Below are 13,030 nucleotides of genomic sequence, written 5' to 3' on the forward strand. Positions count from 1 at the left end.
CATGAGATTGTGTATGAAACATCATTATAAATTGGCAGTGTACGTAATCAGGGCGATGGGGTACATTCCTTGCAAAGTAAACAACTTGAAATAGTAAGCACATTGCTATCTTGGTTCAGTAGTCCTGATGAAAAAAAAGAAAAATATGCCTGTTGGAAATACCTGTTGGAAAACAAAAATACGCCTCTCTTTTTTTTTGGCCAATAGCCTTATTTTTCAAGAATCTGCAAGAACCAATGGTTCAATGAAAAGAGCATCCCTTTATCACATTATTTAACTTTAAAGAAGAGTGCTTTAACCTTGCTTAGACTAAGCGAATTACTTTATGCAGCATTGTGGTAGGTGTAATTGTGGTCTGCAGCAAATCCATAAGTATTGAATCATTTGTCAGGCCCTAAACTTTTTAAGCCATATAATCTGGGAAGTGTCATGCCAATTATGTAAAACAACAAATAGTTACCAACAGAAGAGAGTGGAAGCAGAGATGTTGGTTTAGTGAGTTAGTGAATGATGATTCAGTAGTTGGATAGACCCCACTATCTGCTGAATGTCAGAGTCACAATGTTTCATCAGACTCACCATTTTGAGTACAGTGTTTTACATCACTTGTCATTAGACCATTTTAGAAGCTTTGTTATCATCATGATCTATAGAGCTTGTGCTGAACAGAATGATTCACGGTTGCTTGAAGGGTAGTGAAATTTGCATTCCCTTTTTTTTTTACAAACTGCACTCCCACTATCATTTTGTCATTTTTAATTTCCAAAAATACACCTTATGAGTTACGACTAATCATTTTTGAGTCTGACAATCTTCCATCCGGTTCTCTAACTTCGTACTAAACCTCTTTCATACCCTTCAATAAACAATAAGCTGAAAATGAAAAGTTCTTCATTTGAGAGGTAGTAGCCCAGAGAGTCAGAAACCTAGCCAAAAAAAAAGCAAGAGTCCATAATACAAGAAGCTTGCTCTTTAATATTAGAAGCTTGAGGGAGGCAATCTCTGTTCTTACACACTAAACAACACTCAAGTTTGATTGCGTAGAAATTCTGATATACACTCAAGCTTTGATTCTTTCGGAATATATTGACACCAAGGATTAAAATTTCCATTATTGTGGAAATATCGAAGGTTCAAAAAATAGAAATTTCGATGAAAATTTCAAGAAAATATCGATTTTAGAAAATAATTGAGAAAATTGATGAAAATTAAAAAACATGAAATTTTGAACTAATATATTTCATAAGAATATCTTGTATAATTATTAGTCTATAGTGAATTAACTATTAGTCGATAACGTTATAGTAATTTGCATCACAAAATTCATTATAATATAGGAGGTATATGAAAGAACCTTAGAAGTAAGAACTAAAAAAGAATAAAAGAAATAGATAGTATTTGTGCAACGAATAATGCATGAACATTATATTTTCTGTAGGTGAATATTTGTAGTTTGGTAGAAGTCTATATATACTATAAAGATCAGATATATAAGAATGTGTATGCTTAGTTGGGTTGGCTAGGCTTCTAGCCTTCTCTAGAGATCAAGGTTCGAATCCTCCCACTTGCAAGTTTGATTTTGGTGGAAATTTAGGTGTGGGGGAGGGGACGGTGCGTGGTGTTCTCTCCGTATGACAATGGTCAAATTTCCCATAATATCATGATATATCGAAAATATCGGGAAATTTCTATAATTTGGTTAGAAATCAAATTGGTAAGGAGAAGATATATCCTCATGTGAAAAAAAAACGAAAATATCGCCGATATTTCGACGATATTTTTCGATTTTTCAATCCTTAGTTGACACCAATCCAATGCATTCCTTTGAAAAAATTTTGGGGATCATAATCTCGATGGGAAAAACCGAGGTGTAATTGCCTGAATTTATTTCTAGTAGTAGTAGTTTTGGGTTTTTTTCTATTAGAAGAATAGTTTTGGGTTTTTTCGCGATCAAAATGATTTCCTCACTGGACCTTTCTAGATTGAAATTTGATGGTTCCAAGTCGATTACACTCTTCCTTTTAATCTCACCATTCTCACCAATATGATACCCATCAATTATGATATATGCAAAATTGCAAATAGGTAGAACTCATAGGAGGGGACGCAGTTCAGAAACACGAAGGGATAAGAGGAAAAGAATTGAGGAAGATAATAAAAGAGGAGGGAAAATTGGGAATTTCAATAGTATAGGAGTGTAGTTTGTAAAAAGGGGAGTGAAATTGCTTGAACTGTCTATTTCATTATTTCCTGGGTGGTCCTGGAAAAGAGTGAACATGAATTGTGTCTGTCGTATCAGCTCCTGATACTAATGGGAGAAGCTATTCTTTCCAGGTGGGATGGTGGATGTAAAGAACAGTCTTCTTCAGGTACTGCAATGATTGCTGTGTTATAAGCACATCATACAATGAGATCAAGTGCCCAACTTCCGCAATTTGCCCCATTTACCAATCTCGCATCTATCTTAAACGAACACTCTTTAGCCTCGGGTTTTATTAAAAGGGGAATCCTCATCCCACGTTTAAGTTTTGAAGCTTTCCTAGCTAGACCATGAAACACTTGGGCAGTGTTGAATTGTGAAAAACAAAATATGTGATTTTCCGTTTTGTTTGCATTTTGAGTAAAAAATTATCCATAAAAAAAGGGAAAAGTTGGCTGTGTTATGGACTAGGGTCCTTATAAAGTGACATGATAGTGTTAGTAGTAATACAACATGAGACGCTTCGTAGACAATACTATATATAATTTTCGGGACTTTTCCGCTTATAAATAAAAGACACAATAATTAACCACATCGCACTAGTGATCTTCTTGTCTAAATTGGCATATTTGGAAACATAAAGTGTAGTGGAGGATTTATACTATCCCAATCCCCCTCACCTGCAATGAGATTACGGGCCATGCGCCACTAGTCCTGCGGCTCCTGCCCTCACAACCGTCTGCCCATCTTTATAGCTTTGCATGGCATAGCATAGCAAATATGTAGTATCTCACTATTTTGGGCGATTATTTCGTGTGCCAACTTTTTTTGTTAGAACATCCTAACAAATACATGAGCTGAGAACACGCCATGTAAAGCATTGTGGATGAATGTTGCATCACATATTCCCTACCTCATCAAATATAACTCTCGTACAAGTTTAGCTCAAATGCCACTTTTCGTGAGAGTGATAGCCCATCACATAATATATGCAAGTCTCTCTTCGGGAAATATCTGAAATAAAATCAGCTACATGAATAAATCGTTTTTTCATCGAGTTGTGTCGACAAAATTATCCGTTACATATGAACATTGAATTTTTTATTTTTGAACAAAAGACGCAAAGCCTTGTATTGTTCATAAATTCGTTAATGAAGGAAGTAACTAGTAAGAGTATCTTTAACTGACTCTATCCCGACGTCAATTTCATAAATCACATCTAATTTAAATAACAACATACTAAAACGGTGGTAGAAGTCAAATGCGGAAGAATAGTCCCATTATACTCGAACTTTAAGTTTCAAAAGATTAACCAAAAAAACCAACCTGTTATGATCGTCAAGAAGATTCTCCCTGAAATCTCTAATGCAAAAGTTATATACCAAACTGCCTCAAGTAGGGTAAAACTTTGTCTTGTTCTGTTTTTTTTTTCAGAAACAACAAATTGCTCCTTCCACCAAATAAAATAAGCAGAATCATGAAGAACCATACTAAGTAAATTTCATTAGAGCAGACGGAACAACCTTTTGTGAGTCATCAGTCATGCATGGGCATATATATTCTTCTATTCCCCCTTATCTTTCTTGAAGTTGAAGTTGGGGAAATTTTCAGTTGATCAGAAGAATTGAATCAAGAACCTGATACTAGCAACATGAAACAAGAATCAATTTCTACCCAAAATTTCCATCTCTATATCAATACATGAATGAAGTGCTGTACCAGTTTGTCAAGAATTGATATAGGAGAAAAAAAGAAGAGGGACTAGAAGGAACTAGAAGAGGCTATGGCACAAAAGGCGAGTTCACAGGTGGGGGTGCTCCGGAAGTTCAAGCCTCACTTCCTCATGGTTCTAGCTCAAGTAGGCTATACATTTCTTTATTTTATCACAGAAGCTTCATTCAATCATGGGATGAACCCACATGTCTACATTACTTATCGGCATATTGTTTCCGGCGTGGTGATGCTCCCTTTTGCCTATTTTCTTGAAAGGTATGGATGGATGTGCACAAATTGCATTTTTTTGGCTAGATATATCTGCCTATTAACATCGTTTAAGATGACAGTCTGACAACATAACCAGAAAGATTACACGAATTTCCACATTTGTCATAAACATTTCTACACGTCATGTGATTAACTACTGATATTTGATTCTCCTACTGCAGAAAGGAAAGGCCAAAGCTCACAGTTGCTCTATTTTTGGAACTTTTTGTTCTTTCTCTTCTTGGGTGAGAAAATGTAGAGACCATTTAGTCTTGTAAAAATTGAAGGCCAACTAGAAGACTAATTTATGCTATTTTGCGAAACAGGGTGGGCTTGACATTAAACATGTACTTTGCAAGCTTAAGATACACCTCTCCAACCTTCCTTGCATCAATGGTCAACACAATAGCTTCTGTGACATTCGTAATTGCTGTTGCTCTCAGGTTAGTACATTACTAAATACAATCATTAGTCTTGTACGTATCATCATAATTCATTTTTTGTGTTAGGCTTAAACACCTAATTGACCAGGTTGGAGGCTCTTAATCTTCGAAATCCTCGGGGGTTAGCGAAAGTTTTGGGTACCCTAGTCTCTTTAGCCGGAGTAATGACGATGACTTTGTACAAGGGACCTATTGTGAGAAATCTATGGAATCCACTAATTCATATAGAAGGAAAATCATCTATCCATGAGAACTGGTTGAAGGGTTCAATTCTCACTGTTTGTAGCTGCATAACTTGGTCTATTTGGTATATTATGCAGGTTTTAACTCCTATACTTTGAACTATAAGTGATACTCCTATACTTTGAACTATAAGTGATTCAGCTAGTCTCTAAAATCTGAATAGGTTTATCTCCTATTCATAAATGAATTTGGGAACTATAACATATATTATTGCTGAACATGTATATGAAAACATATGAGGACTTCAATGAGACAAGGAATAGGATTTTCTAATTAATCTATACAGATAATGGTGGAAAATGATTTATGCAAGTAATTTGTTCACTTGATATAAAATGTAGGCAATCACATTGAAAAGATATCCGGCACAACTATCACTGACTACATGGATGAGCTTCATAGGGGCAGTACAGTCAGCTGCGTTCACCATGTGTATTGAACATAAACGAGCTGCTTGGACTGTTGGATTCAACATTGACCTCTGGTCCATTCTATATGCTGTAAGGTTCATGATTCATGGTTCTATAAAATTTAATTTGAAAGCTTACATTATAAGATTCAATGGTTAAATTTTCCAATTATGTGGATGGTGTATGACAGGGAGTGGTGTGCTCTGGTCTGATTATCTTCATTCAACTATGGTGCACAGAAGAAAAAGGACCAGTCTTTGTGACCATGTTCAATCCTGTTTCAACAATCTTGGTGGCAGTTCTGGCATACTTTGTGCTTGGTGAAAGACTTTACATCGGCAGGTAATTTTTCTTTTATATCTATGGACATGTGTATGCAGTTTCTTGCTATAGTTTCACAATGCGTCAAAAGTTTAAAACAGGAAAGTAGATATTTTGGTTAATTGGTTCGACATGTACAGATTGTGGTATGTTATGCAAAGTGAAAATACTAATTTTGTAACATGATTAATCGTTTCTTAAACAAAATATCATATATCTGATACGATATCATTGTATATTCTTGGACATGTGTATATGATATGTTATGTTACAATGAAGAGCATTCACTGGATAGGTTGAAATATATATGATTACCATGTTCATGCCTACATATCCAGTTACGAGAAAGAGGTTAATGTCTTGGTAATAGGTAGTGTTCAAAAAATGTCCATCTGTGGTTTGTTCAGCATATTAGGAACAGCTATTGTCCTTGTTGGCCTGTACTTGCTGCTGTGGGGGAAAGAAGGCGATGAAGTTTACGTCATTAAGTCTGAAGACTCATCTTATCTGACATACGAAGAGGAAAAAGATGACAGAATACAAGCAATCCATTCAGTCAAGAAGGATGCTTCACACGGTGAACCATGAAGATTGGTTCATCGTTCATCAATCAAATTTAAATCAACAAACTCGAAAAGAGAAGATAAAGTTGACAACAAGCATTAAGGCCGGAGCAAAGATGGGAGCATGAGAAAGTAACTGCACACTGTTACTTATAAACTCCCAACGCTGCTCAGTATTCATAGAGTTTCATCTAACTCTTAACTTATTTGTAGTACTTCCCTCTTCTATATTCAAGAAAAATTTCATCTGCTTTCAATATATGCACAAAGGAGTTTACATACTGAAAAATTTATGATGAATAAGAAATGTTCTTAATCTTGTGGGTATGAGGATGACAAATAAATATTTCACTGAACTAATAAGCGTGACAATTGAACTTTTTTTTTTGGTCAAGGTGACAATTGAACTTGTGACCTCCGATGTTAGTGATTTCGCGGTTGACTCACTTGACTGCACTGTACTTCTGGCCAAAAAACAATTGTGCAATGTTCTTGATTGATGGAACGACACGCAGGATTCCAATATTTAGCACACTATTTGCTTCCACCAAATAGAATACAGAAGGTCCTGAAAAAAAGAAACCATACATTCACAGAAAATTCATTATAATATACATAATAATTCACTTTCTAAATAACCTAATACTAGCAACATGAAATAAGAATCAAGACTGAAAGATTCACTAATCCTCTATGTGAATACTTCCTCAAGTAGTCAACCAGCTTGTCAAGAACTCAAATAAGATAATTTTGGCAGAGAGACTAGAATAGATTATGGCACAAGTGCCTGCAACTTCCCGTGTGGGAGTTTACAGGAAGTTCAAGCCACACCTTCTCATGGTTTTAGCTCAATGTGCCTTCACATTTCTCTATTTTATTACAGAAGCTTCCTTCAATCATGGGATGAATCCTCATGTCTACATAACTTATCGACATATTGTGTCTGGGACAGTCATGCTTCCTTTTGCCTATTTTCTGGAAAGGTATATGTGCAGAGTTGCCTTTACATTTGGTACTACTTAAGGTAATGCTTTCCTATTAGACATCTGATCACTGACATCCAGATTGAATCAGATAACGTTAACAGGATATAATGGCGCCATGTCTGTCATTGTCTACATGTTGATTTTCATCACATTATGTGTCTAACTATAGATCTTTGATTTTATTTCTGCAGAAAAGACAGACCGAAGCTCACATTTGCTCTTTTCTTGGAACTTTTTTTTATTTCTTTTCTGGGGTGAGAATAGGTTTTAAGCGTAGAACCAATATATATATATATGCTATGCTTCTGAGTTCTGACACTTTAAGGCAAATATAAAAGATCTAATTTGGGGGCTTTTTGCAAAACAGAATAGGCCTGACATTGAACATGTACTTTGCAAGCTTAAGATACACCTCTCCAACCTTTGTTGCATCAATGATCAACACTATAGCTGCCCTCACTTTTGTGATTGCAGTTTCTCTCAAGTTAGTACACCTCTTCAACCAGAAACACAAAGTAATAAACTTTAATTATCAGGTATATTAATGTGTTATGCTTAAGAATTTATTCAGGTTGGAGGCTCTTGATCTTCGAAATCCTCGTGGAGTGGCAAAAGTTTTGGGCACCCTAATCTCCTTAGCTGGTGTTATGACCATGACTTTGTACAAGGGACCAATTATGAGCAATTTGTGGAGTCCAGTAATCCATATCCAAGGAAAATCTTCCATCCATGAGGACTGGTTGAAGGGTTCAATTCTAACTGTTGCTAGCTGCATTACATGGTCTTTGTGGTACATTATGCAGGTTTTTACTCTTACTCTATCTATAAGCCATTTGACTAGTCTGTAAGACAGATATCTAGTACTGGACTCGTGCTTTGCTCAGCAAATTTGTGTATCAAACTTCATAACTCATCTATCTCTAAAAAGATACTGACATGTGTAATGACAGTACATTTCCGGTGAATGAATTTGACGAGTCTGCATGCATGAATAGTTAATAAACATTTAGATGAATCGTAAATGAGTAATCTAAAAAGATAGGAGATTTAATTTTCTGATTAAATTATACAGATGATTTTTCGTTTTAGGCAATCACATTGAAAAAAGATATCCTGCACAACTGTCACTGACTACATGGATGAGCTTCCTAGGGGCAGCACAATCAGCTGTGTTCGCTGTGTGTATTGAACATAAACGATCTGCTTGGACAATTGGATTCAACGTTGACCTCTGGTCCACTCTTTATGCTGTAATAAGCTTTTATGATTCTCAGAAACTAATGTGATTTTTTAGATTATAAGAGTCAATGGTTAAATTGTCTAATTATGTGGGTGGTGAATGACAGGGAGTGGTGTTTTCTGGGCTAATCATCTACATTCAACTATGGTGCACAGAAGAAAAAGGACCAGTCTTTGTGACCATGTTCAATCTTGTTTCAACAATCTTGGTGGCAATTCTAGCATACTTTGTGCTTGGTGAAAGACTTTACATCGGCAGGTAATTATCATTCCATATATGGCCAACATATGTGATTCACATTCTGGTTACACTACATGAATACAGTAAAATATTATTACATTGTGTTCAGTGTTAAATACCAACATGTGAAATGACTGAAATCAGATAAGAATCCATATACTAAATGTAATTGCTGATTAGGTTAAACAATGGATATTACAACCATGAGGGACAATTTGACAATGGAAGAATATCTATTACAGCATCATTATCCTATTCATGCATTTCTAATACTTTGGGAACATTAATGTCTTAAATTTTCATGTTTGTATTGTTCAGCATAGTAGGCGCCGCTTTTGTCATTGTTGGCCTATACTTGCTGTTGTGGGGCAAAGAAGGTGATGAAGTTTGCATCACCAAGTGCGAAGAGTCATCTGATCAGAAATATGAAGATAGGAAAGATAACAAGATGCAGACAATTTCTTCAGTCTAGAAGGATGAATTATATGATCAACCTTGAAGATTCACATCATTCATTTGGAAGCCACTGAGAATAGCATATCATGGATCAAACTTCAAACTTAATAAAACCTGTAACAAGAATTGAACTTGAAAGAAGAGAGGGCAGGAAAAACAGAGATAAACAGAGATTGCAACTTTGGTATCAAGCCTCAACTCTTGATAGATTTATACATGGCATATATATGGACTTCATTTCTTCAAGAAACTCCTGAATATGTTATAAGGCATGTATCCGTATTCAATCGCCACTAACCTAGTATAAATTATGATCATGAAATTACCGGTCAAAAACATACAGCATATAATTGTACAATAAAAAGAAACGCAGACGCCAGAAGAGAAAGAAAATCACTCTAAACATTCTTGCATTTTATATCAAAGACCTTATCTTGTTTTTAAATATCTGAAATGAAGGTGCCTCATTATGTTAGGAACTGAGACCACTGTAAATGGTAGGGTAAAGATGTACACAGTCAAGACAGGACATCCATATTTTATTCTCAAGAAACACCTTCTTGCTACACCAAAATTCTAAAACACATTTGCCATCAGGCAAATGAAATCAGGAAAAATGAAAAATCAGTGACATGTACAATTGTCAACAAGCGATAAAACTTTCAGCAAATTGTAAATCAAACATCTATAGATGTCCAAATAAGATCTGTATATTTAAGCAGCAGGGGGCCTAAGCTCATGATCACGTGATGTATCACGGGTCGATGGAGGTAAATAGTGCCACATTGGGACCATACCATAGCTTGGATATACTGCCATCTTGGCTGCCCCAGGGTGGTATGCAGCAGGGACTGCTTGGTGCGCTGGCATAAATCCAGAAGCTGGAATGGACATAGCTTTCAACTGCTGCTCCAACTTTTCTTTATCCGCTTTTAGTACAACTTTCTCTTCACGAAGTTCACTCTTTTCTGCCTGTTACATAGAAAATAAAAGAGGCGAGTTCAAGATTTCCCTTTAACTACATTTGAAATAGTTAAATGTGAGGAATAAATAGAAAAAATTATTCACACCTCTCTCTCTCTCTCTCTCTCTCTCTCTCTCTCTCTCTCATACAACTCATGCAAACACATTCACATGATTTAGATGATATGAAGGATAAGAAGGATTCTGCGTTGATATCAACGACAGAGCATATGTACCTAAGATTGATAATCGATATTGAGATTCTCTATTGTTCATCAGTCATAACCTAAGAATTCACTGGAAATATTTATTTCATTTTGTTTTTGTCTTTTCTTTTATTATAAAATTTGGTTAAGGTTAAGATAGTAATTAAAAAGTCTAAAACTTCTCTTTAAAATTTGAGATTCAAATATATAAATTATAAATATAATAAAAAGATTCTGATCAGTACCTATAAAAACATATATACTTATTGTTTAGGGAAAAATAATGAAAGAACAAACGCATTCATATATATGTTTTAAATTGAAAAAGTTTTTTTTATATAGTATCATTGGACATGCATTACTGAATTAAGCAATTTTATGATTGTACATTGATCGGATGATTTAATCTTAAGATTCAAATCTCTTCTCTTACAGCCTTTCTCCCAAATGAACCTCAAGTAATGCATGCTTTTCATCAGATACAATGAATTGAAAACCAGTCTATCATAGTAAATAAACCAGAATGTAAGAACCTACCTCACATATTCCTACAATGATTGAATCAAAGATGTAGATAGACTAGACATATTACAAATTTGGATGCCACTAGCTTAAAGTCCAAACTGGTACAATCATCCTTATAGTTAGAAGACTAGTCATCCTTATAGTTAGAAGACTAATCAGTTGGTAATTTTGGAGGGTCCCAATAGTTATAAACGTAACTTTGGTTTTTTTTTAAGAAGACTAATCATTAATTATTGTAATTTTGCATTCTTTGACAGAATCAGCTGACATAGCACATCAGCTTGTGTTAAAATTGCTCACATATATGAGAATGACGAGGAGCGGAAATCTTACAACTAATCAATAGACCCTTTAATTTTGGTCTGATCAACAGAGGGTTTGACCACCTCCATGAAAATAACTTTTATAAACCAATATTCTGAGCACTTGATCAAATCCTCTGGAATTTCCAACTCTCCAACTCCTATTTCAAAATTAAATGAACTTAACTGCTATGGATGGCTAAAGATCACCTAAGCCTACCATGTCTGCTTTACAACTATCATGGAGACACGTATCACACCCTCATCACCTAATCAATTTAGACAAACATGACCATAACAATTCATCAGTAACAGCCAAAGGGCCCAAGTCCCAGATCATGAACATCGACATAAGTATTTGTGAATAAGAACCATAATCTGAGCTAACTAAACCTCTTAACAAAACTTTTATGCAAGCAAAAAAAGACTAAATACAAAAGTAAATGAGCTATGAAGAACCTTTAAACTCTTTATCTCTTCAAGCAACTTCTCGTTTGTCAGTGTGAGCTCCTGAGCCTCAGCTCTCAGTTGGGTCAAGACCCTGATGGCATCATCAAGTATAGCAGGTTTGTCACTCTTGGCTGGCCTCCCAGGTTCCAAGACAGCACTCAAATCCAAAAACCTGAAATCACCAAACACCCAAAAATAAAACCTCCATTCATTCCAATCATCAACACAAAACCAAAAACGAAACTAGATTCACTGAGAGACACATACTTGTCATTCAATCTCTCCCTCCTCAGTTTCTCACGGCAAGCTTTGGCCCCTGAGCCACACCAAGACTCTGTCCGTCCCCTAATCACACAAAAAGCAACCATCTTCATCAAAACACACAACATATTTTCGCTCATATTATCAAAAGCAACGATCTTTATCAAAACCCAGATCACATTTTTACTCATATTATCAAAAGCAACGATCTTTATCAAAAACCCAGAACGCAGTTTCACTCTGCTTATCAAAAGTATATATCTTTATTAAAACCCAGAAAGCATTTTCACTCTGCTTATTAAAAGCAACGATTTTTATCATTGAACACGTAAAAAGACATATACCTTTTACGAGAAACCTCTTTTTCCTGGGTGTGTGATGATGGAGCAGCAACACAACTATAACTATTAGCAGAGAATTCGATTTCAGAGAATGAAGGAGTGGGATTGGGATTGGGATTGGGATTGGACCACAGGTAATGAGGGAATTGGGTTTCGTCGATCAAATTGTTGTACACAAAAAAGTCTTCTATGCCTTCCATTCCATCCATTGGAGACAAAACTAAACTGCAGAGAGAGAGAGAGAGACGGAGTCCTATAGTTCTGTACTTCAACTTCAAGAGGGCTTTTTGTATGTGTGAAAATTGAATATTATTTTTGCTGTTTTAGTTTTTAAGGGGTTAAAAGAAAGAAATAAAAGAAAAGAGTGCTACAGGTTCAATGGTCCTGATGCCCTCCATTAAAAGCCATGATTATGTTTCTTTATAAAGTGAATTTTGTTGTGAATCGTTTGGATATGGATAAAATCTTGAAGCTTGGGGGCTACTTGATAAGGTTAAACACAGATAAATAGAAATAGAAATAGAAATGAAAATTGTACATATCATGTTTGGTTAGACCGTAATTTTTATTAATTTACTGTAAAAAATTTATATACATGTCGTGTTGCGTAATTTTTAATTATTAGAAATAATTATATGATATCACTTAATTTAAACCATTCACATCGTAGATGTTATCTTATTAGTTTGTTTAAACTAAAATTGCTATCATTGTATTAGTTTGTTTAAACTGAGCTGGGCGAACTAATAACTTCACATTGACCTTGCTCATTAACCTGAGTAAAAATTTCTTTTCTTTTTCGATTTACTCAAAGATGAAGTCCACGTTTGACATGCTCAACTCCGGGATTAGATGGAGCTTTGAGCTTTCTGATCTTAGCATGTGGTACGACATAAC

General features: G+C 35.3%; 1 protein-coding gene and 2 pseudogenes across 1 annotated transcript; 2 read left to right on the plus strand and 1 right to left on the minus strand.

Moving 5' to 3' along the window:
• The first annotated feature begins 3,905 nt into the window (after nt 1-3,905).
• On the plus strand, nt 3,906-6,188 carry LOC126792552 (WAT1-related protein At4g08300-like; annotated as a pseudogene).
• A 749-nt stretch (nt 6,189-6,937) lies between these two features.
• On the plus strand, nt 6,938-9,128 carry LOC126790972 (WAT1-related protein At5g07050-like; annotated as a pseudogene).
• Nucleotides 9,129-9,469: 341 nt separating this feature from the next.
• Nucleotides 9,470-12,388, minus strand: LOC126792566 (transcription factor bHLH104-like). The gene is made up of 4 exons (XM_050518972.1): nt 12,137-12,388; nt 11,799-11,876; nt 11,541-11,703; nt 9,470-10,057 (listed from the first exon to the last, which is right to left on the minus strand). The coding sequence occupies exons 1-4, from the start codon at nt 12,340-12,342 to the stop codon at nt 9,800-9,802; spliced, it is 705 nt and encodes a 234-aa protein (XP_050374929.1). The 5' UTR covers nt 12,343-12,388; the 3' UTR covers nt 9,470-9,799.
• Between the last annotated feature and the right edge of the window lie 642 nt (nt 12,389-13,030).

The sequence above is a fragment of the Argentina anserina genome, chromosome 4 (genome assembly GCF_933775445.1).
Source record: "Argentina anserina chromosome 4, drPotAnse1.1, whole genome shotgun sequence".
In the NCBI taxonomy this organism is placed as follows: domain Eukaryota; kingdom Viridiplantae; phylum Streptophyta; class Magnoliopsida; order Rosales; family Rosaceae; genus Argentina; species Argentina anserina.

Bases quoted from the DNA above. Each gene is read 5' to 3' on its own strand.
- LOC126792566 (XM_050518972.1), bottom strand. From the start codon at position 12,342: ATGGATGGAATGGAAGGCATAGAAGACTTTTTTGTGTACAACAATTTG. The intron at 11,704-11,798 runs GTATGTGTCTCT...TGGTGATTTCAG, and splicing joins AGGGAGAGATTGAATGACAA to GTTTTTGGATTTGAGTGCTG. The intron at 10,058-11,540 runs GTTCTTCATAGC...TCTATGTAACAG, and splicing joins AAGAGATAAAGAGTTTAAAG to GCAGAAAAGAGTGAACTTCG.